This window comes from Carlito syrichta, unplaced genomic scaffold (assembly GCF_000164805.1).
Source record: "Carlito syrichta isolate Samal-C Ts95f unplaced genomic scaffold, Tarsius_syrichta-2.0.1 Scaffold92632, whole genome shotgun sequence".
NCBI classification, from domain to species: Eukaryota; Metazoa; Chordata; class Mammalia; order Primates; family Tarsiidae; genus Carlito; species Carlito syrichta.
Window position 1 is genome coordinate 156,679 of NW_007036728.1, and position 26,724 is coordinate 183,402.

The following is a 26,724-nucleotide window of genomic DNA, read 5'->3' on the forward strand; positions in this document are numbered from 1 at the left end:
CCTTCCAAGTAGCTGGAATTACAGGCATGCGCCACCACGCCCGGCTGATTTTTTGATTTATTGTAGAGATGAGGTCTCGCTGCCCAGGTGGGTCTTGAACCTGCGGGCTCAGGCAATCCACTCACCTCAGCCTCCCAAAGGTGTGGGATATAGGCTGAGCCACTGAGCCTGGCCAAATTTTTTTTTTTTAAGATGAGATCTTGCTCTGCTGCTTAGACTGGAGTGCAGTGGCATGACTATAGCTTACTGTAGCCTCAAATTTATTGGACCAAATAATCCTCCCACCTCAGGCTCTCAAGTAGCTAGGACTATAGGCATGCACTACCCTGCCAGAATAATAGATTTAAATATTTTTTGTAGAGACCTCAGGGTCTTGCCGTGTTTCTTAGGCTGGTCTTGACCTCCTGGCCTCAAGCAATCCTCTCATTATATTTCCTTTGGATACCAATTAGCAAACACAGATGATGTCCCCAATTACCAATGAACACAGAGTGAATAATTGATGAATTGATCAAGTCGGGCACGGTGTAATACCTGCACTTTGGGAGGCAGAGGCGAGAGGATTACCTGAACTCAGGGGTTTGAGACCAGCCTGAGCAACACAGTGAGACCTCGTCTTTACAATAAATAAACAAGTCAGCTGGCCATGGTGGTGCATGCTTGTGGTTCCAGCTACTTGGAAGACTGAGGCGGAAGAATCCCCTGAACCCACCAGGTTGAGGCTGCAGTGGCTGTGAACGTGCCACTGTACTCGAGCATGGGCGACAGAATGAGACTCTGACTCAAAAAATGTAGTGCTGTCAAATTTTCTACTTAGTAACTAATGATGATGATTTAATTTCTGTTTTTACAGCTTCTTAGCAGATTGCTTGTGATTTACATTGCAGTTTGGTTTAATTGTGTAATAAAAGTTTTCTTTTTGTTCTACCATTGTGGAGAGTTTGCGGTTGGAAGCAATTCTAACTTTAATTATATTTTTCCAAACACTGACCAGAATTACTAGACATGATATAAGCACATAATGTGCCCGGCTGACTTCACTCTAGGGTGGATTTTTCTCTCAGTTTCTGGTCACAATCCACAATTGTGGAAAAAACCATACTGTGCCCAACTCTGCAGGCAAAATGGTCTTTTTGCCTCTTTGGAATCTACTGTCCATTTTAAAGCAGTTAGAACAGATTTCTGCAAAAATGTTAATAACTTCATAGGACAGCCATCAACCCTACCAGCTCATTCAGTCTGCTTGGCAACTTCAGACTTGAAACTGATTCAGAGACCATGGGGCCTGAAAACCCAATCAGGACCACCCATGTGCACGGAGTGGGCCTGAGAATCTTAACTCTGCCTCACTCTTGTCTGGATGTCCACAGGTGTGCAGAAGGCACCTGCACCTCCTCCACCCCGCCCATGACCTAAATCTGCACCACCAAATTAATCTGGGTCCTGGAATTTAAAAAAAGAAAGATAATGTTTATCTGAGTGATGCAAGTCTTTTTTGCTATCAGGTTCAGAGATACATTAAAATGAGACTGACTGGGCTCGGTGACTCAGCCTGTAATCCCAGCACTTTGGGAGGCTGAGGCAAGTGGATTGCCTGAGCCCGCGGGTTCGAGACAAACCAGGACAACTTGGTGAGACCTCATCTCTACAATAAATCAAAAATGAACCGGGCATGGTAGCACGTGCCTGTAGTTCCTGCTACTTGGAAGGCTGAGGAGGAAGGATCGCCGGAGCCCAGCAGGTCGACTCTGGGGTGGTCATGAGTGTGCTACTGTGCTCCGGCCTAGGCAACAGAGTGAGACTCCAACTAAAAAAAAAAAAAAATGAGAGTACAGCTACATTCTACTCCCCCCTTTAAGCTGTGCATTCATCTCTTAAAACTACTTGCTGTTTCCACAAGGAGCTACAAATTAACCTGTTAGTGGCACGCCAGTCATTTTAACCCATACCCTATGGTTCAGCTTTGCCTAGGCCATCACAAACCAACATTATTTCTGTGAACCAATGAGAATTCCTAACAAACAACTTTATATCAGCACACTTCCTGTCCCCCTTTTTTGCCTTTAAAAGTCTGCTTGTGATTGCTGCTAATCTGAGTGTATGTTTTGGGAGAATTGAATTGATGCTCCCGGGTTGCAGTCCTAAAACATGGCCCAAGTCTCTAGTTATATTACTTTTGCCTCAGCTTCTTCCTTTTAGGTCCACGTATTCTTTAGGATTTGTTCAAACAGCCTCCATGAGTAGATCTGCAACACCCAGGAACGCAGAGCCCAGTTAACTCCACGTAGATTCCGCACATTAGAGCTGACCTCCTGGGTTGAACAAGACAGGGCCAAGACTTGGGACTGAGAATGTAGGGAAACTCCTGGGAGGCATTTTCTGCATCATGAGCAGTCAGTATGGCTTTTGGAAAGCTCTTTTCCGAATGAGGCTCTTTGAGTTATTCAAATTGTGTTCAGTGAGCTGCTTTAGTTTTGTGAGCAGCTCCTGGTGTAAACAGAATCTGAAGGCAGAGTCTGTAAAGTACAAATAGGCGGCTTATCCATGCGAGGTTGGGGCCACAACTGTACCTACTTGTAAACTGTGTTACTGGGGTTGAGTATTCTTGTCCTTCATATTACCAAGCATTGACTGATCAGAGATGGTAATGTCACACCATCTCAGATCACCGCGGGATCTGCAGCTCCACCAGGGCAGTTTCATTTATTAATCTGGCCCCACAGAGGCAGCCTAAGTCCCTCCTGCCTGTGTTGCCCTGGGGACATCAACCCGGAATCCCAGGAGACCCCTCACTAGCACCCGGGGCGTTTTGAGAGGGTCTGAGGATGTTCTTTGTACACTGGGGTGAGGCTGGCTGACAGCAGCATCTCGTCTGGTTTCTGTCTCAGAAGGAGAGGAGTGAGTCATCCAAGATTGCTTCCTCTTCTCACAAAAGGAATTTCCTTGGTTGGTGTCCAGATGGAAGTTGCTTCAGGTTCTCTATACTTTGGTGAAGAGCAAAGAGGAGGTTTAGAGACTCAAAGGGACAGATAAAACCAGTTTTTGTACTTCCCGTGGCTATCAGAAAACAGATGAAGTCTTGCTTGATCCCTGGAATCCAGGAGCCTTCTCTGTAGAGCACATGAATGAGTGGTTGAATTCAGTATCGTGGTCAGTGCAAAGAAGGGAGGTGCACAGGGGACTAGCCATCATCTGGGCTACTTCCCTTGGTGATTGTGTTAGTTCTGTTGTCACCCCCTGAAGTGCTATTGTTAGAAGAATTGTTACTGTTATTTCCATTGCTTTTTACCTTGCTGAGAATAAATATTTAGCTTCTAATGTAATTGTGCAGGGGTATCCTAAGGGGTTTAACTAAATTGCTTGTTATGTGCTATAACAAGGGAAAGTGGCTACAGTAGATTAAAATTATGCAAACTCTGGGAGTTAAGTTTCTTTTGAGCAGGGATAGGAATGACTGAGTACCTGTCAGTATGTTACAAGGATTAACTAATATAAAGTGAGGTTCCCAGCACAGTGTCTGGAACATACTTCTGAGTACATAGCATATGCTCTGCAAACATCGCGTTAATGCATATGCACATGGTTTTTTAAAAAAATGCAGGCTCACTTAGAAATGCCTTTTCCGGCATTCTGTAAAATTTAAAAGTCCAGAAGAGGATGATTCAGGATGGCGATTGGCTTTCTTTATTTGGATCAAAAGTATTTGTGCTGTGATAAGAGTGTGGGGTGTGAGCAATTCTGTGCTGTGCCTGCTTTCTCTAGCTGAGTGCTCCCGTGATGGGTCTAGAGGAGCAACATAGCATTGAGGGCACTTGTATTAGAAGGCCAATAATGGGCCCTTTCCAAGCCTGCAGAGTTTCATTACTTGGATTGAAGACTGGAAAAACAGACGATTTATGTGCACCTTGAAGATTGAGAGGCAGTGTTTTGTTATGACCAAACTGCGAGGTAGGAGAATCACCAGCACCCTGGGTTCGAATTTTGAGTCCTTTGTGTAAGCCGGCGTCGGAGAGAGGCTATTGCTATAAAAGCTCTCAGCCCTGAGTGGCATTGGCAAAAAGCTTATAAAGGCAACATCTGCAAGTGGACTGCATGGCACCTTAGCAACCAGAAACTAGCAACTTCGTCATAGCAACCATAAGCTAAGCAACTTAGCAACCAATATGGGGAGTTTTAAGTGTTAGAGAGTTTTGATTAATTTTATGCCCCAGGCACAACCAGTAACTGGAAAGTTCCTGGAGTTCTGCCAACAAGATAGGGTGTAACGTAGTTACATAGAGACAAGGTGGAAGAACCCTTACACAATGGGGTTACCTTGGTTAGGTTTCTAACAAAATATAAAAACGAAATATGAGAATGTAACAACGGGGTTCTGCAAGACGTAACATTTGATTTTAGTTAACAAAGCAAACAATTACATGGAACTTGTGGCTAGGGAGTTTTCAAACGATCAGCAAGAACGGTCAGCAAGAACGGTCAGCGCGATCAGCTCAGGGGAGCAAAGCTGTGGGTCTGTGGTCAGGGGAACGTTCCAACAATTGCATGTACACATTATGGGTTTTAATTTTCTGTGCTGCTGGATATTTCAGTTTAACTAAGCGGCCCTTAGTCCAGGCTTCCCATTAGAATCACATAAACAGTTGAAAGAAACCCCATCACCTGTGCCCTCCCCATAGCATCTATTTGTCTGGTTGGGAGTATCCATGTTCTTTAATTAAGAGTTTCGGATGATTCTGAGTTGAGGCCATGGTCAAGCACAAAGGCTCCTAGAACCATTCATGAGGACTGAGTTCAGCCTTTGCTTCACGGGCCTGCTCTGCCTGGGTTTGGTGGTGACAAGGCCTATATTCCCATTACTGTAGCAGAAATTGCTGGTCTTGAGTGTAGAAAAGGAGAGAAGCTCAGATTTTGATCTTTATACTGTCGGAGCTTATTTTTTTTTGAGTTCCTGACTTTTTCCTGTGATAAAAGAAAGTGTGTATACAGTTTCTGCACTTCTAGATCCTTCTGTCTGTCGGTGTGGTGGCAACAGGTGAAAGAAAGGGTTGTGCGATAACTTCTGAAGGCATATTCTCAAGATGTAGGTGTGATTGGTCCAGATAATCCCATCTGAGAAGGAATTCCAAAGAAAGAGGAGGAAGATAAACAAATAGATGGTTCTCACTTAACTGTGCCTCACATCAGGGCCTGTGTCTGGTGTTCCTCCTGAAATGTCATTTATTTAAAACTTGGAAATCTTTACTTTTCTACTTGTGATGTTCCTGCCTTATGAGTTTATCTCAAGTACTTTTTCCTCCCTTTTGTTTTTATAATAGTCAAGGGCTCTTGAAAAATACTTCTTCCATAAATACCAGAGACTTCAGTTCATCCAGTCTTCTTGCATGCTGAGAACAATTCTCACTATAAATTTATGATCTGCAGTATTAAAAAAATGTTGCCTGGAAGGCTGAGACGGAAGGATCGCCGGAGCCCAGCAGGTCGAGGCTGCGGTGGCCGGGAGCGGCCACTGCACTCCAGTCTGGGCGACAGAGTGACTCCAACTCAAAAAAAAAAATGTTGCCTTTGTGGCTGTTAAATTTCAGGATGTATGGATGCCCAATATTCCTGTCAGACAGGGGATTAGGCTCTTGAATGTGAGTGAAGAGAGGGACTTGTACTCTTTAGGTTCCATTTGCTAGCTCCATCAGCTCTATACAGAACAGGATGAAGAACTTACATATTTAAACAGAGTTGCATTGATTGCCCAAAATGACTCAAAGTCCTGAATAAAGGATAATTAAAATAAACTTGCACTCCAAAATTCTAAAGACTGAAAACATTTCAAGATGACAACATGGGAGATATCTGTAGATTGAACTTTGCACAAAACTGATTTTTTTGTGATTGTATTTAGCTATTCATTAACTTTTTACCAGTGGAATTGCAGAGTGATTTGTCTTCCCTTGTGCATCAACCTGTGACACAAATTTGTGCTGTTGCAGTTGATGGTGATTTCATTCGCTTGGTTAAGATAATCTCTGACAGATTTTTCTACTATACAGTTAATTATTATTATCTTTACTATTAAGTACTTTGGGGAGATTTACTGACTTATGTGCATAAACCGTCATATTTAATCTAGAAGCACATCTTTTTTTGATTCTTTTTGCATATTGCTTCCTTTGGAAAATGAAGGCTATTGTCTTTGTTTACTGGTCAGATAATGAAATAAAACCCAGACTGTGCAACTTATTTGGTGTTTGTCAAAGTATTTTCCTTGGGCCAGAAGCATTGGCATTGCTGGAAAACACATTAGAAATTTAGAAACCATGCTTCAGCTCAGACCTCCTAAATCAAAACCTGCATTTTAATAAACTCTCCTGTTTATTGTTGGACACAATAAAACTTGAGAAGTGTGCTTCTAACTAACCCTGTCTTTTTTTTTTTTTTTTTTGAGTTGGGAGTCTCACTCTGTCGCCCAGACAGAAGTGCAGTGGCCGCTCCCGGCCACCGCAGCCTTGATCTGCTGGGCTCCGGCGATCTTCCGCCTCAGCCTTCCGAGTAGCCAGAATTACAGGCATGCGCTACCACGCCCAGCTAATTTTTTGATTTATTGTAGAGATGAGGTCTCGCTGCCCAGGCGGGTCTCGAACCCGCGGGCTCAAGCAATCCACTCACCTCAGCCTCCCAAAGGCGCAGGATTACAGGCTGAGCCACCGAGCCCGGCTACCCCTGACTTTATGTGAGGAATATGCACAACATATTCCATATGATGCAGATATTGCACTTAAATATGTGCTTGTGTGTGTCAGTGCCCTTAATTTTATATTACTCGCAAACTATTAGATCTACATTGGTTTCATGGATCTCATGCTATCCTTTTTCCTCATAGCTAGATAAGGCATTAGAGAATATTTCTGTGTTAAAAATTATCAGATTGTTCCTGTCACTCAGTACTCTTAACGCTATCATTTCGTTTGGAGTCAAATTTGTATCTCTGCCCATGGCCCCTTGGTAAATGTGATTCTCTTTTTTTCAGGAACTGCTGACATTCAGGGATGTGGCCGTAGAATTCTCTCTGGAAGAGTGGGAATGCCTGGACCCCACGCAGAAGTGTTTGTACAGGGACGTGATGTCAGAGAACTACAGAAACCTGGTCTCCCTGGGTGAGGAGAGCTTGAATATAAAGTTTCTACTCCACTCTGAGGGTTTCCTTTCCCTCCATTTTCTGGGAGTGTTTACTTTGTAGAAATAAGTTTCAGATCTCTGCTTCCCAAGAAAACTTGGAGATTTGTTGATGTAGGAAAGAAAATATTCAGAATGTTTTATCTTGACATACATTTTCCCCATTCTTGAGCTGATTAGTGTATTTCTGTCTAGATTAGTGGTAATTCCAGAAATTTAGTGGCATTGCTGCCCACACTGTAAAATTTAGTTTTCGCTAGCAATTTTGTATTCAGTAGAACAAGGGAATGGAACTCACAGCCTACAAATTTAATGTACTTTCTAAATATTCTAAAGGTTTTGATAGGAAACAGTATTTTAGAGTTAGTTTTCTAGAATTTTTTTCAGTGTTTCCTTTTCTCTATTGAGCACAGCACTATTGTAATTGGACAGTGTAGTGACGGTCAGTCACTGCAAGAGTCATACATATTTTTTTCCTATTAAAATAGGTCTTGCTGTCTTTAAGCCGGATGTGATCACCTCTCTGGAGCAAATGAAAGCGCCCTGGAATGTGAACAGACAGGACGTAGTAGCCAAAAACCCAGGTAGGTAGGAGTGAATAAAGCAAATGTGGGGCACATAACAATAACACCAGTGGGAGGCCCAAACTTCACCTGTGTGTAGACCACTTATGTACCTAATCCTGACTTACATTCCACATCTTTTTTTTTTTTTTTTTTTGAGTTGGAGTCTGACTCTGTCTCCCGGACTGGAGTGCAGTGGCCGCTCCCTGCCACCGCAGCCTCACCTGCTGGGCTCCGATGATCCTTCCGTCTCGGCCTTCCGAGTAACCGGAATTACAGGCGCGTGCCACCACCACCCGGCTGATTTTTTGATTTATTGTAGAGATGAGGTCTCGCTGCCCAGGCGGGTCTCGAACCTGCGGGCTCAGGCAATCCACTCACCTCAGCCTCCCAAAGGCGCAGGATTACAGGCTGAGCCACCAAGCCCGGCTCATTCTACATCTTTAAAATAAAAAAAAATTTTTTTTAAAAAATGAATAAGGCAAATGACAGGAGTGAGTGGTCTCAAGGAGAAGGAGGAAGCCAAGCCATAAAATGTGGTTGGGAAGCATCGCTTCAGTGGAATTGGTTTCTGAAAAGCCTGGGTTTTTTTCCTTTTCCTTTCATATAGGGCATCTTGTGTTCCATGCTCTTAGATTCTCTAAGGACTCTACTTCTTTAGTGATGCTTATTTGAGTTCACAGTAAGAATCAAATACTTTTTCATGTCTTATAATAGATTTGCAGGATCTGGCTGCTCTTCCATTGCTTTTTGGGATATGGAAATACATATTTTGGGGGAGCTCTGTGTTAAAATGGTTTTTTAAGCTTTGTTTTTGCATGATGTCTGAAATGTGTGAGAGTAGTCGTAATATCAGAATTTGGTTCACAAGTTCTGGGAAAACTGAAAATAGAAGTGTGTGTTTTCTGCTTTCTGGTGTCCTATCTTACAAAGGTTTCAAATAGGATTTTACAGAAATTTATACTCATAAATTTTAATTAGAACACGAAACATCTTCCTAAATAGAAGAAAATCTAATGTTACTTTTATTCAAAATTGTATTATTTTATTATGAACTGAGCTTGGTAATTTTTAAACTCTACATTCTAATATAGTTTAATTTGCTAACTCCATACGTATCTTAAATACATTATGTCATTGGGTGACTTAAAACATGACTGAACGTATATTCAATTCCCACTTGTTATTTTTTAAATAACAATCATTTTATGTTTCTCTTATTTAGTATGAATTTACTGGGACTGTGCAATTTATGTGTATGTATGAGGAGGGACCCCCACAAACCCCAGAGTTTATTTTTAAAAACTGCATGTTTAAACTTCAGCCACCTTCAGATATTCTCCATTTGATGCGGCACACTGGTGGAGATGCTTTTTCCCACTGCTCAAAGCAGTCTTTGAGTTCGTTTGTTTTGAAGGCATTCAGTGCTTCTGCCGCTTTTTGTTTCGCCTCTCCCACACGGGCAAGATGCTTCTCTTTGAGGACGTTTTCCATTTGGAGCCGCAGAAAGTCCCTGGCGGCGAGCTTGGGTGGGCAGCGAGGGTGGGACGTGGCGGTCCTGCCGCTTTCAGTCAAAGGTGGCTGAGTGCTCAGCCTGAGACATGCAGGGGTGCTTGCAAAACCTGTATGAAATGGGCAGACACTGAAAGAATCCCCCCCCCAACATTCACTGAAACCAAATGCAGCCTCTAACTATCCTGCCGACTGGTATACCGATGCTGATGCGTATCTAGAATGCTTATCTAGTGGGGACTCCTGTACTGTAAGGAGCCCACGCTTCAAAAGATAATTTTGGAAGCTAGGCGTGGTGGCTCACACCTGTCATCCCAGCACTTTGGGAGGCGGAGGTGAGAGGATTGCCTGAACCCCGAGGGTTTGAGATAAACCTGGGCAGCTTGGTGAGGCCGCATCTGTACAATAACTCAAAAAACAAGCTGGGTGTGGTGGTGCATGCCTGTAGTTCCAGCTGCTTGGAAGACTGAAGCGGAAGGATCTCCTGAGTCCAGCAGGACGAGGCTGCAGTGGCCGTGAGTGTGCCACCGAACTCCATCCTGGGCAACAGAGTGAGACTCGGATTCAAAAACAACATAATTTTGGTTTTTTGAGGGGGGGTCCCCTCTTGTGTGTATGCACACATGTATAACTTATGAATTTTTCATAGTTAATAATTGTACAAGTATATATTTAATGCTTACAATGTAATGATTTTATATGTGCATGTGTTGTGCAAGATTAACACAAATAAGTTAATGAGCACATCTACCGGCTCACATAGTTATCTTTTTTTGGAGTGAGAACACAAGGTCCATTGTGTTAGCAAATTTTAAGCATACATAGCATTATTATTGACTGTAGACAAACTTATTTATGCTACAAACGGATATTTATACCCACTAAACAATAGCGCCCATTTTTCCCTACCTGCAGGCCCTGGCAGCCACCTTTGTACTCTCTGCTTCTTTGAGTTCAGTCTTTTAAAATTTCCCATGTAAGAGAGCTCATGTAGTGTTTGTATTTTTGAACTTGGCTTATTTCACTTAGCCTAATGTCCTTCAGGTTCTTCCATGTTGTAGAAATAGCAGAGTTTTATTATTTTTATGGGTACCTAATATTTTCTTGTGTTTATATACCAAATTTTAAAAATCCTTTTAGTGTCCACAAATATTTATGTTGTCTTCATGTTTTGGCAGTTGTGAATGTTCCTGCAGTAAACCTGAGGGTGCATGTTCTTTTGATTCTAACTTTTTTCCTTTGGTTGTATATATGGAAGTGGAATTGCTGAATTGTATGGTAGTTCTCTTTTTTTTCTGTTAAAGAACCTTCATACTGATTTTTATAAATCTGCCAAGTTGCAACTCACCAACAGTGTACAGGATTTATTTTTCTTTACAGCCTTGTCAAGTCTTGGTATATGTCTCTTCTTTTTGGTATTAGCCATCTTAATGGATATAAAACAGTATCTCATGATGGCTTTAATTTGTAACTGCCTGATTAGTGATGTTGAGTGCCCTTTTATATACCTGTTGATCATCTGTGTATCTTTGTTCTGTCTTTAGCCTCTTTTTCAAACAGGTTGATTTTATTGTTATTAAGATTATTATTAATAAGTTTTGTTCTTGGTTTGCATGGGTTTCTTATATATTTTCAGTATTGACCACTTTTATATGTAGCTTGCACATATTTTTACATTTTATACGTTTCTCTTATTTACTGTGAAGTTTACTTAGAATGTATAATTTATATATATGTATGAGGGGGGACCCAAAACACCCCAGAATTATTTATAAAAATTGTATACTTAGTCTTGCAGTTTTTTTTTTGAGTTGGAGTCTCACTCTGTCACCCAGACTGGAGTGCAGTGGCCGCTCCCGGCCACCGCAGCCTCAACCTGCTGGGCTCCGGTGATCCTTCCGCCTCAGCCTTCCAAGTAGCTGGAACTACAGGCGCGCACTACCATGCCCGGCTGATTTTTTTGGTTTATTGTGGAGATGAGGTCTTGCCAAGTTGCCCAGGCAGGTCTCGAACCCGCGGGCTCAGGCAATCCACTCACCTCAGCCTCCCAAGGCGCGGGATTACAGGCTGAGCCACCAAGCCCGGCAGTCTTGCAGTTTTAAACTTGTTACCTTCAAATACTCTCCTTTGATGCAATACACCTATCAAGACATTTTTTTCACCCTGTATTTTTTCATATTATGTTGTTTTCCTTACTGTACAGAAACTTTTTGGTTTGATACAGTCCAATTGGTTGATAATTGTTTTCATTGCTTCATTTTTGGTATATCCCAAAAAATTATTGCCTAAACCAATATCAGCAATGGTTTTAAAGTTTTTTATTTTGAAAATTGTTAAGGATTTATGGTCTTACACTTAAGTTCTTATTTTATTTTGAGTTAATTTTTGGGTGTGGTATAAGAAAAATGGTATAATTTTATTATTTTGCTTGTGGCTATTCAGTTTTCCCAGCACCAAGTATTGAAGAGACTATACTTCCTGCACTGTGTATTCTTGGTGTTCTTGTCAAGATTAATTGGCCTTATATGCATGATTTATTTCTGAGCTCTCTATTCTGTTCCATTAATAGTATCAGCTTCTATATGCATACCTCCTGCTTTTATAATCATATTCTTTTTTTTTTTGAGTTGGATCATATTCTTAAAATATAGTTTGGAATCAGAAAGTACAATGTCCTTGCTGTGTTCTTTTTCCTGAAGATTGCTTTGATTACTCAAATTTTCTTGTAGTTCTATGTAAATTTTAGAATTTTATTTTCTGTTCCTGTTTTGAAAAGTGTCTTTGAAATTTTGATAGGAAGTTCACTGAATTTCTTTGGACAATATGACACTTTAACAATATTTATTCTTAATTATAAACATGGAATATCTTTACATTCATTTGTATCTTTAGTTTTGTTTGGCAATATATTTTTCAGAGTAAAGATCTTTCACCTCGGTTAAATTTGTTGCTATGAAATTAGTTATTTTGACACTTGTAAATGAGATTTATTGTTTTCTCTTTTATTAGTTTACTTTGGTGTATGGAAGCTCAGCTGATGTTTACATGTTGATTTCATGTTCTGCTAATTTACTTGACTGCATTTGTTTAAACTATCTCTTGGTGTACTATTTATGCTTTTCTATGTATAAGGTCACATCATCTACAAATAGCAACATTTTTACTTTTTTCTTTTTATTTTGTATGCCTTTTAAAATTTTTGTGGCCTAATTGTAAAATTTTGGTTGCCTAATTTTTCCGCCTTGGACTTCCAGTACTGTAATATGTTGAGCTTTTGGTAGGTATAGATCTTTTCTTGTTCAGTCACTAGGCCAAAGGAATCCTTTTTGGATTTCCAGTATTGAGGGATTGTAGCAATAACACCCGAGGAGTCTGCTTTAGTGGACTTCTTAACCAAGGGCCTATACTGTTGTGATCTGTAGGGTAGGCACTAGGGCAGGTTTCTGTAGTTATGGTAGACCCAGTACCAGGTGTGTGAATGAATGTGGTTCCTATCGAGTTTCTGAGTTACTTAGTTCACTGTGTAAGCCCTTATATGGGGACTGGTCATAGGCTGCGGTTAAGAGAGCTGGAACTGAGGTACTCAGCTGCTTCAGAGACCACTCTAAAAGCCGTGGTCTGCAGGCCTGCCTCCATGATCATAAATGGGCATTTCCCTGTAGGTCTCTGGATGGACAGCATCACTCCTGGTCTGTAGCTGGGAGGAGTAGGGGATGGTTCTAGAGCCACTTCAGAATGCTCAGTGGGACCAGGTTGGATGGGCCATTTCCTGGTCTGTAGCCAAGACCAGGGGTAGCCACAAGCATGAGGGTCTGCTTTCTCAAGATGAAGCCCCTTTGTCTTGGTCTTTAGGGTTTCACAACTCTCTCCCTTAATACCAAAGGTACTCTATTATATTTCACTTTTTTTGAGACAGCATCTCATTTTTCTGTTCAGGCTTGTCTTTAACTCCTGGCCTGAAGGGATCCTTCCACCTCAGCCTCCCAAGTAGCTAGGATTACAGATGTCAGCCCCTATGGCTGCCTCTCTCATAAAGGCATTTTTTCCCCCCATGTTTCTGTAGAGGGATATACAAGTGAAGGACCTCCTATTCCACCGTACTTCTGATGACACTCTCTCCCTGTTGTTTTCACTCTCTATTTTGTTCTATTGCAGATTTATTTGTTACTGTGATTATGCTAAGATTTATGTTATAGAAGTAAGTTTGATAGTCAGTAGGTACCTGGCATTTATTAAAATGTTCACTTGTGAGTTTAGGTTTACTACATACAAAAAGGAATAATAAGAATATTTGCCCAGTCATCTTTTGTCAACCTCTATCACAATAATATAATTCACCTTAAAATGTTTATTTTAATCTTTCAGTAACTCACCATGTTAAGATTTATGTCTTTATTTTACTTAGAAATGTAAGGATATTCTTTGTACCTAAAGGCTTTTATTCTTATTTTGCAATTTCTTATTACTATGTTTCTCTTTTAGGGTATGTTCTTTGACATCAGTTTATTGTACTTTTGGTTTTACCTGTGTTATAATTTTGAATGACAATTTGTAACTTCATACATATATTTTAAGTCAGTTTGGGGTTTAATTAAACCACCCATGTTTATCACAAATTATATATGTGTGTTAGTCTCTATGTCTCCAAGTTTGTTTATAGCTCATTTTGTACATTTATTTTCTATTCTGATTTTTGATGATTGATTTATTCTGTCTAGGTATGCTCATGGAAACAGTTTTAATTTCTTCATGGCCTTTTATAATCTATATTTTTTTGTGTAAGAGAATCACTTGTCATTTGAAGGTATTTTTGGAAAGCTTCATAACTCTTTTTCTTTTATAGGTTTTTTTTTTTTGAGTTGGAGTCTTACTCCGTCGCCCAGACTGGAGTGCAGTGGTACGCTCCCGGCCACCATAGCCTCGGCCTGCTGGGCTCTGGAGATCCCTCCACCTCAGCCTTTCAAGTAGCTGGAACTACGGGTGCACACTACCACGCCCGGCTAATTTTTTTGATTTATTGTAGAGATAAGGTCTCGCCAAGTTGCCTGGGTGGGTCTCAAACCCGCGGGCTCAGGCAGTCCACTCACCTCGGCCTCCCAAAGCGTGGGATTACAGGCTGAGCCACCGAGCCTGGCGTCTTTTATAGTTTTTAAAAAATTAATTCTGATTAAAAGCAACATAAAACTTACTATTTAAGTATTTTAATTGTACATTTTAGTATACTGTGTTAAATACATTCACATTGTTATGCAAAAGACCCCTAGAACTTTTACATCTTGTAAAACTAAAACTCAGTATTCATTGTCATTTTTTTCTACAAAAAAATTGCCTTTGAAAATTGGACAAAAAAATTGCCTTTGAAAAATGTACACATTGAATGTGTACATCACTGTGGGCAGTATTGACATCTTGACAAAATTAAATTATCTGATTCTTGAGCAAAACTATGTTCAAGAGTGTGTTTAATTTCTACTTTTAAAATATTTGCTGATTTTTAATCTGCTTTTAATTTCTGCTTTTATTCCATTTGGTTAGAAAAGTATGTTGTGTGATATTAGTCTTAACTTTTATGAGACTCTGTGTGTGTCCTAACAGAATGCACCATGGGCAGTTGAAAATATTGTGTTTTTTGGTGCTTCTGACTGGAGAGTTCTGTACATGTCTATGAGACTTGGTTGGTCTATAATGTTCATGCTTTCTATTTTCTTACTGAACTTTTATCTACTTTTTCTTATTATCAAAAGAGGAGTCTTGAAGTCTACAGTTATTGTGTTGCTATGTATTTTTGCTTCATTTCTGTCAATTTTCTTTGTATATTTTGATGATGCATATATCATCACACACACACACACACACACAATTCATCTCCATTTCTTGTGACAAATTTTGACTTAAAGATTATTTAGTTTAATATAACTATGGCCACATCACCCAATTGTGATTGGTATTTGCATGGGTTATGTATTTTTTTATCCTGCTACTTTTATTCTGACTTCTTACAGTTAAAGCGAGTCTTTTATAGACAGCCTATTGTAGAATCTTGTTTGTTCTCTTGTTTTTGTTTTTTTGAGTCAGAGTCCCACTGTGTCGCCCAGGTTGGAGTGCAGTGAAATTCTCACAGCCATAGCAGCCTCTACCTGCTGGGCTCAGGCGATTCTTCCACTGCAACCTTCCAAGTAGCTGGAGCTGTAGAGACGCACCACCACACCTGGCTAATTCTTTGATTTGTTGTAGAGATGAGGCCTCACCAAATTGCCTAGGCTGGTCTGAAACCCCTGGGCTCAGGCAGTCTTTTCGCCTCTGCCTCCCAAAGTGCTAGGATTACAAGCATGAGCCACCATGCCCGACAGATCTTGTTTATTCTTAGTTTATTTGGTCATTTTATTTTTTAAAAAGTTTAATCTATGTATATTTAAAATAATTCCTAAAGGAAAGTTATGATTACTATATGTTTGTAATTGTTTTCTGTTAATTTTTTATGGTAGGCTATCTCATGTCAATTCATTTTGTTTTTTTGTGTAGTATAATTTTGTGTGAAAAGACTTTACAGTTTAAGACAGTGCGGGTCAAAAGTGAGATATACATCAGCCACTTAGTTAATTGATCAGTGTGTTTGTTTGCATGTGTAAATATTACTCTTATTTTGTTCATGACTTGTATAATTGTGTTTTTGTTGATGGTCATTGTTTACTCCTTTCTAGGTGAATAGTCATAAATTTTCTTAATTTCAGCATCTATTTATTGGTGAATCTATGCTGTCTTTGTGTGAGATTTTAATTTTTAAAAATGTGTTAAAGACTTGTTTTATGATCCAAGAGGTAGTCTATTTAGAAGAATGTCTTATGAGTTATTGAGAAGATTTTGTATTCTGCTGTTATTTTGTGGAATGTTCTGTATACATCTGTTGTAATTGTTTCATAGTGATTTCAAGCCCTTTGTCATTTTATTAATATTCTGTCTCACTTTATTATTAATTACTAAAAGTGGTGTGTTGAAGTATTCTACAATTAATATATTGCTAGATATTTCTTGTTTCAATTTTGCCATTGTTTACTTTATATATTTGAGAACCCTGATATGAGATATATTTATAGGTTCCCAGTGAATATATACTTTTATTATATTTTAATATCCTTTGTCTCATGAATTTTGACTTAAAGTATATTTTATGAAATACAAGAACTTTTAATGTATTTTGTCTAAAATAATTGTTACCTCTCCTCTCATTTTATTAACATTTTTATAAAATGTCTTTATACTGCCTCTTTCATTCTAATTTGTTATTAGATCTAGAATGAGTTTCTTGGAGACAGGATATAATTGGATCTTGATTTTTTTTTGTATCTTTAAAGTTTCTTTATATTATTTGATTCAGAAGTTTAGTTAATAAATATTTTGTGAGAAGGAAGAACTTACTATTGCTTTTTTATTGTTTTATCTGATACTTGTAGCTATTTTATCTTTTTATTTCCATCTTTATGTCTTGTTGAGTTTTGCAGTGACATGATTGACTTCTTTTTTATACTTTGTGTATCTCTGTAGGCCTTTGTTTTGTGAGTACAATAAAGATTACAGGAAACTTCTTAAAGTTACAACAGTGTATTTTAAACTAGTCACAACTTAAGCTCAGTTGCATATAAAAATTTTTATTACATTAACCTTCAATGTTATGTAGTTATATCACTAATTATGTATTTTATATTGCATATACATTAATTGATGTTTATGATTATTTTCCTGCTTTTGTCTTTCAAATTTTAGACTATAATTAAAAGTGTTTTCTACTTTAACACTATTTTGCCATAGTATTTTATTTTTGTGTGTATTCATAACCTTTCCAGGAGAACTGTATATTTTTATATTATTTTATTGTGTTTTCTAGCATTTCTTAAATTTTCTGTGCGACTGTTGCCTTTTTGCATTTTTTATGGCATTTCTGTTGGTGATCCTCTTTTTTAGTATTTGGTTATTTTGAAAAGTTTTTAATTTTCCATAATTGTGAAGAATGGTGTCTTTAATTATTGTACTCTTCCTTGGAAGATCCCCCCCGCCTCCAGCATTTTGAGTACATCATGAGGTTCTTTCTTGACTTCCAAGGTTTCTGTTGATAAATTTACTGGTAATTTTATAGGAGCCTGCATATACATGACACATCACTTTCCTCTTGCTGTGTTCAAGATTTTCTTGTTGTCTGTGACTTTCAAAACTTTGCTTATCTTGTTTCTTATGAGCTTCTTTGTGTTTATACAGAATAAAGTTTATTGAACTTACTAATTTTTAAATACTTTTTTATATTTGAGAGTTTCCGAGTCTTTTTTTTTTATACTTTAGCACTGTACTTGGTTTCTTTTTATATTTCTTAGTAATTTTGCAAACATTTCACTTCGTTGCTTGTGTTGTCATTTCACTCATTAAGCATGATTGAGGTGTGATAGTTTCAATTTGTTTCAGGTAGTTTACACATCTGTATTTCTTTAGTGTAGATTTCTTGATATTTATTTTGTTTATTTGTCTGGACCTTGTTACTCTGATACTTTGCATATATTGTATCCTTTGACTGAAAAACAACCAGTCACAATATTGATAAAGTGGCTTAGTCCTTGGGGAATCTGATGCCAATTTACCTGGCTAGAGAGTGGGACTCTTTCAAACCTTGTATCAGCATTTGTCTTATCTGAATGTGTATTTAATTTTCACTTCAAGAGGTTTGCTTGTATTTCTTAAGATTTTGTAATCATGTGCTGTGTCTTTTTGTGGTCTCTCCACTGTTGTAGCAACCATTTACTTTTGATCTCAGCAGATACAACCTGTCATTCAAAGTATACCATGTTTTTCAGCACTTTGTGTCGTGGAAGACAGAAACCAGTTTATGAAAAGGCCTCCAAGAGCCAGATGTATGGACATGTGCCATGATTTTGTTTTTTCTCTAAGTTAGAAGAAGCTAGGAGCTTCAATTTTACACCTAAAGCACTGTGTTGTATTGGGGAGGAGGAATGGCTGTTGTGGATAAATGTAACACGCTTTTCTAGGTTTTCATGTGGTTCTTTAGATTACAATCACCTTGGGTTCCCAAACATTTTACTAAGTTTTAGAGTTTTCACATATAAATTTTGGTCAGTATATGCCTGTGAAATTTATTGTCTATAAAAGAATTAGGGCCTTTGGTATATATGCCATCTTGATAATGTGCTTGAAATTTTATATTTCAGATTTGTGAAAAATACGCAGCTGAGTCTAATAAGTATTCTACTTTGTTTTTATTTCAGCTGTGTCTTTTTATGTCACTCAAGACCTCATACCAAAGCAAGGCTTAAAAGATTCATTTCAAGAAGTGGTACTGAGAAAATATGGAGGCTTTGGCTTTGATAATTTACATTCAAGCAAAGACTGGAAAAGTGTGAGTGAGCATAAGGGACAGAAAGAAGGTTTTCAAGGACTTAACCAATATTCATCAACTATTCATAACAAAATCTCACGATTTAATAAATTTGTCAAATCTTTTGACCATTGCTCAATCCTTATTGTAAATAAGAAAATTCATAATGAAGAGAAATCCTACAATTGGGAAGAATGTGGGAAATCTTTGGACCAGTTCTCAGGCCTTAATAAATATAAGAAAATCCATGCTGAACACGAACCATACATATGTGAAGAATGCGGGAAATCTTTTAACCAGTGGTCTAAACTTACTCAACATAAGAAAATTCATACTGGGGAGAGACCATTCAAATGTGAATACTGTGGCAAAGCCTTTAAATGGTCCTCAACTTTAATTACCCATAAGAGAATTCATACTGGAGAGAAACCCTACAGTTGTGAAGAATGTGGAAAATCTTTTAACCAGTGCTCAAGCCTTATTCAACATAAGAGAATTCATACTGGAGAGAAACCCTACAAATGTGATGAATGTGGCAAGGCTTTTAAACAGTCCTCAACCCTAATTCAACATAAGAGGATTCATACTGAAGAGAAACCGTACAATTGTGAAGAATGTGGAAAATCTTTTAATCAGTGCTCAAGCCTTACACAACATAAGATAATTCATACCGGAGAGAAACGCTACCAATGTGAAGAATGTGGCAACACCTTTAAATTGTCCTCAACCTTAATTAAACATAAGAGAATTCATACGGGAGAGAAACCCTACAACTGTGAAGAATGTGGCAGAGCCTTTAAACAGTCCTCAAACTTAATTAAGCATAAGAGAATTCATACTGAAGAGAAAACCTACAATTGTGAAAGTGTGGAAAATCTGTTTACCAGTGTTCAAGCCTTACTCAACATAAGAGAATTTATACTGGAGGCTAAGCCTTCAAATGTAAAGAATGTGGCAGAGCCTTTAAATGGTCCTCAACCTTAATTGAACCCATACTGGAGTTCAGTTGAACCTTAATTTTCTCATACTGGAGAAAAACCCTACAATTATGAAGAATGGTGAGAAGTCTTTTAACTGATACTCAACACATGAGCATTCACCTTGGAAAAAAATTCTAGAAATGTGAAAAATGTTGCAAACCTTTTAATAGGTAACTGCTCACATCTTACTAACATCAGAGAACTTATGCTGGACTAAAGTATTATAAAGGTGATGGTGATGGCAAAATTTTTCACACAGTATAACCCTTAGGGTGCACAACAGTATTTATCCTTATGAAAAATATTCCAAATGCAAAAACTGGTGCAACCCTTGTTATATTATACACTGGAGGCAATACAGTGTTGCTCAAACTTGATTTAACATCAGATAATTTGCATTGGATAGAGAACCTACAAATATAATGAATGTGAAAACACATTTATCCAAGAAATATACTTGAGAAAACGCCAGAGAGTTTATACTGAATGGTACTTCGCATTTGTTGTAAATGTGCAAAAATATCTAATATAAAATCAAGTCTAAATAAACATGAGAAAGTCATAGCAGAAAGTGCTAAGGCATTAGCACTTTCAGACATTACTCTAAATCAGAGTATTTATTATAGAGAATAATCCTAAATTATATTGATAACTTATCTGTATATTGTTTTTAAAAAGCTGAAGAATAATTTCTGAAGAGTTATAATACATTCAAAGTATACCTTTGGGATTGAAAGTACTTTAGATTTTTTGGAAAGTAGATGTTGTGTAATTCAATTTTGAAATCACATAATTGTATGCCTTCATTCCTCATGTTTTGCACATGGTCAGTGGTTTAGCACATCATCTCTCTGAAAGGTTTTCCTTTTATAGGTGGACATCATTTATACACTTTTCTGTGGAAAGTTAAGGATACTAAAATGTAAGACTCATCAACAAAATCTAAGTGGAGAGGCTCTTTGTGTTTGTCTTATGACAGTCTTGCAAGTAATGTATGAGGTAGATGTCAGAGCTAATATTCTTCTGCATAATAGTAAGAAAAAAGTTGGATTTTAGAAGAAAATATTTTTACTATTTCCATATTGAGGTAATAAAATATGGTGGATTTTGAAAAATGTTTCTAGACTATGTGTAAACTTTGTTTTAATAACATTTTAAAAGATGTGTTAAGACATTTTAACATTTGTCAAGTTATATCCTGCCACCAACATTAACCCGCACCACTTTAATCAAGATTGTAGGGAGCAGGAGGAAATAATATACTATTGGGTAACTTAGGAATATGACATCTCTAGGGATCCCCTTTTTCATTGCCTTTAAACATCAAATGATTTTGCGTATATTGTTCCCATTGGTAATATTTTATTCTTTTTCTTCACTTTGTAACTATAGAATTATGGTAAAAGTTTCAGGTAATTTTTAGGTTATAAACGCACCACTCAAGTCACTTAATTAAAATAAGACAGATGCACTGTCAACAGGCCAGTGGGTTAAATTATTTAGCATTGTTTGTTTATATTTTTAAAAAGAAAATGTAATTATATCCTACAATAGGTAAATATAAAACAAGTTACAACACGTAAAACATTAGTAACAGTGGACCATACATTTTAAATACTATATGTAGAAACAGGATTTTAAAATCTCATAAGAGAAAATCGATTTTAGAAATATATGTATTTTTTTGAGTTCGGGTCTCTCTATCACCTAGGCTGAAGTGCAGTGGCACAATCATGGCTTACCACAGCCTCAGTCTTTTGGGCTCAGGTGATCCTTTTGCCTCAGTCTTCCAAGTAACTGGCACTACAGGCATGCACCACTACGCCTGGTTTATCTTTATAAAAACTTTTTGTAGAGGCAAGGCCTTACTATGTTTCCTAAGCTGGTATTGAGCTCCTGAGCTCAAACATTCCTCCCGTGTCAGCCTCCCAAAAATACTGGGATTTGTATAGGCATGAGCCAGTTCCTCTGAACTAGAAATAAGTTTTTAAGATAGCTAATGGTTAGGGAAGGATTTTAATTTTTTTATGGCATTCTTACAACTTACATTTTCGTGGATAATCTATTTTTTTTTAGTGTGTATGTTAAGTGTTGAACAAAAATAGAAGGACTTCTGTGGGTTGAAAATTAGAAATAATCTGTTATTTCCATATTGGTATTGGAATTTGGGGGATTTCTTTTATATCATAAATATTTTTTATTTTAATGTATCCGATTTACAGTCCTTAGCTTTAATTTTTGTTAGCTAGTATACTCGATTCCCTGGTCATTCTCTTTAGGGAAATCTCAGAAGTCACGCAACTTTAGGATTTAACTTTTTCTTGGTAATTGTCAATACAAACTTGTTTCCTGTGTTCATAGAGTAGCAAGAGGTAGAACCATTAGCACCATCTGCCTTGTTAATCTTTTCCATATCATCACCATCCCAGGCTCTCCAAGTGACTCAAAGTTAATCTCCAAGCCCCTAGGTTCATTGACATCTTTCCTGTTCTGTGTTGGATCCTGAACACGCTAGTAAATGCCAGCCTATGATTATGACTGACAAGTGTTTTTTTTTTTAAGCTATGAAAGTTATATATTTTTTCTACTGCTCAGCTAAGATTATGCCAGACATGCAGTCGGTATTTGAAACAAATTTTTCCCTCTGTGGTGTTTTTAAATTTGTTCTTAATTAACAGATATGTATTATGTAAGCCATGATGTTTTCAAGTAATTGCATCTATTTTTAAATGGTTCATTTTAGCTAATTAACAAATGCTTAACCTCACAGTTATTGTAGTGAGACCTGTCAACAATGACTTTCCATTTTTCAAAAGTGCAGTATATTCTTATTAATTGCAGTCACCATGGTGTGCAATAGATGTTTTGCACTTATTCCTTCTCTCTAAAGCTACAATTACGTTTTTTTTTTTGACAAATATATTCTAAAGCCCCCTCCCCCCCCCGGAAATAAAACAGTCTCTGGTAACCACCATTCTGCTCTCAAATTGCATCAACTCGTTTAGATTCCACATGACGAGTGAGATCATGAGGTGGTTGTCTTTCTGAGCCTGGCTCGTTTCAGTTAGCATAATGTCCTCTAGGTTCATTCATGTCGTTGCAAATTGACAGATTTTTGTAGTGCCACTTTTGTTCCTCCAGTGACAGACATTCAGGTCGATTGCATATCTTGACTGTTGTGAAAGTTCATGGTAATAATATGGAGGTGTGGCTGTCCCTTCATTGTGCTGATCATGTGTTTATATACACACGTGTGTGTCATCTAAGCAAAATGTATATAATATATAATATCTGATAGTGTGATTCCTGTGTTGTGTGATCGTTTCATTTTTAGTTATTTGAGAACTGTCCATTCTGTTTTTAAAAGAAATGTACTGATGGACATGCTCACCAACATTGTGGAGACATTCCTTTTTATTTTTGCAACACTTTGTATCTTTTGTCTTTTTAAATGGTAATTGATGTTGAGCATTTTCCATCTATCTGTTGTTCATGAGTGTCTTTTTTTGAGAAAATTTGCTTAGATCTTTGACTTATTAAAAATAACTTTTTTGTTGTGTAATTGGTTGACTTTCTTATATATTTTGAGTATTCTTTGTTTCATATATATTTTCCACATATTTTGTCCCACTCCTAAATTGTCTTATGATTTTTCATTGTATTTAGTGTGGCAGAGGCTTCATATTTTGAAGTTATCTCTTTTGTCTATTTTTTTGTTTTGTTTTCTAAGATTTTGGAGTTGAATTTAAAAAGTCATTGCAAAGTAAAATACCATGGGGCTTTCACCTGATGCTTTCTTGTAATAATTGCAGAGTTTCAGGTCTTACATTTAAGTCTCTAATTCATTTTCATTTGATTTTTATGTCTAATGTGAAGTAAGATTCCTGTTTTATTGTACTGAAAGTGATTGTTCAGTTTTTCTAACACTGTTTCTTTTTTTAGTTTATCCTTTCCTCATTGTGTATTCTTGCCACTTTTGTCTAAAGTCATTTAACTGTAAATACATGCTCTATTTCTGAGGTCCCTGTTTTCTCTATTTGCCTGTATGTCAGTTTTCATTCCAGTGTTATATTCATTTGGTTACTATAGATTTGTAGTATAATTACATTTCAGATAGTGCGATGCATCCAGCTTTCTTCTCTGTTTAACTGCTTTGGCTGTTTAGGCTTGTTTGTGGTGCTGTCTGAATTTTATAGTTTTCAAAGCTTTGCTAAGAATGCCTTTGTTTTGTTGTAGAATGACTTATGTTCCTCTGGGTGTATTTCCAGGAGAGGGATTGATGGATCGTATGGAAGGTCAGTTTTTAGTTCTTTCAGGAATCGCCACGTTGCTTTCCCTAGAGGATGAACTAGCTTGCACTCCCACCAGCAGCCTGGAAGTGTTCCTTTTCGTCTGACCCTTGCCAGCGTATGTTGTATTTTGGTTTATTTAACAATAGCCATCCTTACAGGCATCAGATGGTATCTAATTGTAGTGAGTTAGCACAAGGGAGCGATTGGCAGTTGCTGGGCACTGCTGCTAGGGGCAGAAGGGAAGGAAGAGGGTGGTGGTTATGTAACAACACAAGGGTACCTGGTCCTATACCAGGGGAATGAGGGCCAGTGAGAAGCCCAAGCTTCAGCTGCATGCAGTCTACTTATGTAGTTAATTCTCATTTATACCCCACATTTTTTTTTTTTTTTTTTGAGTTGGAGTCTCACTCTGTCGCCCAGACTGGAGTGCAGTGACCGCTCCCGGCCACCGCAGCCTCGACCTGCTGGGCTCCAGCGATCCTTCCGCCTCAGCCTTCCGAGTAGCCGGAATTACAGGCATGCACTACCACGCCTGGCTGATTTTTTTATTTATTGTAGAGATGAGGTCTCGCTGCCCAAGCGGGTCTCGAACCCACGGGCTCAGGCAATCCACTCACCTCAGCCTCCCAAAGGCACAGGATTACAGGCTGAGCCACCGTGCCCGGCTACCCCACATTTCTATAATAAAATTTAATCAAAAAAAGAATTCCCCCCCCAAAGATGTCTTTGTTTTAAAAGAAATTGCACTAAATTTGTAGATCTTCTTAGGTGGTATAGACATTTTAATAATATTAATTCTGCTAACTCATGAATTAAGGCCATCATTCCATTTGTATGCGTTTCATTTAATTCAGTTTTTTTTTTAGTTTTTAATGTAGAGATTTTTCACCTTTTTAATTAAATTTATTTATTCATATTATTTTAAAGCTTTTGTAGAGGGATTTTTAAAAATTTTCTTTTCACACAGTTTGTTGTCAGTATGTAGACATCCCAGTGGCTTTTGTGTGTTGGTTTTTGTGTTCTGCAAGCTTGCTAAACTTACTGATTCTAAAAGTTTTTTAAAGGAGTTTTTAGGGCTTTCTGTATACATTTATGTTGTCTTCGGGCAGGAACAATTCAACTTTATTTTTAAAATCTGTTTTCCTTTTTTTCTCTAATTTCTCTGTACTGTCCTCCACCGCAGGGACATACAATAGTATGCAGTAGTATACTGAATTCGAGTGATGAAAGGGGGCATCTTTGTGTTTTGCCAGCTCTTAGGAAAAGCTGCACATTTTTCTCGTTTAGTATGATGAGTTTAGTATGGTGTTCGCTGTGTATTTGTCATACGTGCCCTTTATTAAGTTGAGGTGCATTTGTTTTACACCTAATTTGTTAAGAGTTTTTAATACAAGGCATTCTTTAATTCTGTCAAATTCTTTTTTTGCATCTGTTTAAATGTTGCAGTTGGTTCTTTGGTCTGATATTCTAATCAGAATCATGCTAGTCACTGCAAAACTTTGGAAGGTTGTCATAGGAGATGCACATAGCAGTGTTGCTGATTTACAACAGGTCACTGCTACTGCACACACAGCAACTGTATACTAACAACTGCTGTAGTTTGAATATGTCTCCTAAAATTCATGTGTCGAAAGCATAATCCCCATTGCATCAGTGTTGGGAGTAAAGCCTAATTAGAGATGCTTCAGTCATGGAGAAAGTGCCCTCAGGAGGGGGAAAAAACCTGCGGTAAAAATGGATTAGGAGCGTCAGTTTATGCTTTTCACTCTTTTATCATGTGAGAACACAGAGTCCCCCTCTTGCCCTTTCCAGTTTAGCCAGGTGAGGATACAGTAAGAAAGACTGTGGGCCATGCTAGTGCTTTGATTTTGGACTTCCTGCCTTCTATAATTTGAGAAACAAATTGAGGTTTTTTACAAATTACGGTCTGTAGTATTGTAGCAGCACAAAACGGACTAAGAAAGCAACTGTATCAAATTTGAGGTGACCAAGAACCAGTGTTTTAATCATTTCGTATCCTAACATGGTATTTGGGACTTGTATCCAGGTGCCACGGTGATGCTTTCTAAATTGGCAGGGTTATTTCATTGACTTCGTATGCCTTACTGCACCTCCCAGTGGAGACCAACACTGGAGGGAGGGCAGCATGGTCACCTCCTTGCAGCTTGGAGCGCTCCAAGCCTGTGACTCCACCAGACTCCTGCCCACATGGCGTAACTCCGAGGAGGTGGTGAGGGACAGGATAGGACAGCACATTGACTGAGCTCTGAGGAGGTGGTGATCTTGTCACTTGCGTGTTTGCCCAAGTCAGGATAGATGTCACCCTTTCCCCGCCCTTCTCTGCACAGCTCAGTTTTCCTCCTCACTTAGGCTCAAAAGATTTTTCTAGAACATCACACTTTATGCATTCCAGGGGGCTGCCTGTTTACCCAAACTGCCATGAGAACTGGCCTGCTGTCTTAGACCCTGTCCATTGTGTCACCTGTCTACTGTTCCCTCCAGCCCGAGAAGCGATTTGGCCATAACTCACCATCCACCCTCTCATAAAATTGTGAAGATTGAATCATAGGGAGGTTGAGTAATAGGATCTGCTGAAAGGAGAGGAGAAAATCTATTTCCAGGCATGTGTCTCCTGGGTTGTTTTCACCAAACCATTGAAGTAGCAAGGCCTACCAGAATCAACCTAAACGTGACGATGGGTTAAGCATTTCACATAGGAAAATGGTCAAATTAGCCGGGTGTGGTAACGCGTGCCTGTAGTTCCAGCTGAGGCGGAAGGATTGCCTGAGCCCAGCAGGTCGAGGCTGCAGTGGCCGGGAGCGGCCACTGCACTCCAC

The 26,724-nt window shown here is 38.3% G+C and overlaps 1 protein-coding gene across 2 annotated transcripts in view; it reads left to right on the top strand.

The window, feature by feature from the left end:
• The window catches only part of LOC103263013 (zinc finger protein 679-like), a 29,969-nt gene extending 9,255 nt beyond the window's left edge, over window positions 1–20,714 (top strand). For both annotated transcript variants that reach the window (XM_008060697.1, XM_008060689.1), the window contains 3 exons: window positions 7,019–7,145; window positions 7,653–7,748; window positions 18,506–20,714. In XM_008060697.1, coding sequence (XP_008058888.1) covers window positions 7,019–7,145; window positions 7,653–7,748; window positions 18,506–19,599 — 1,317 coding nt within the window. In that variant the 3' untranslated portion in view covers window positions 19,600–20,714. The remainder of the gene's footprint in view (window positions 1–7,018; window positions 7,146–7,652; window positions 7,749–18,505) is intronic.
• The last annotated feature ends 6,010 nt before the right edge of the window (window positions 20,715–26,724 follow it).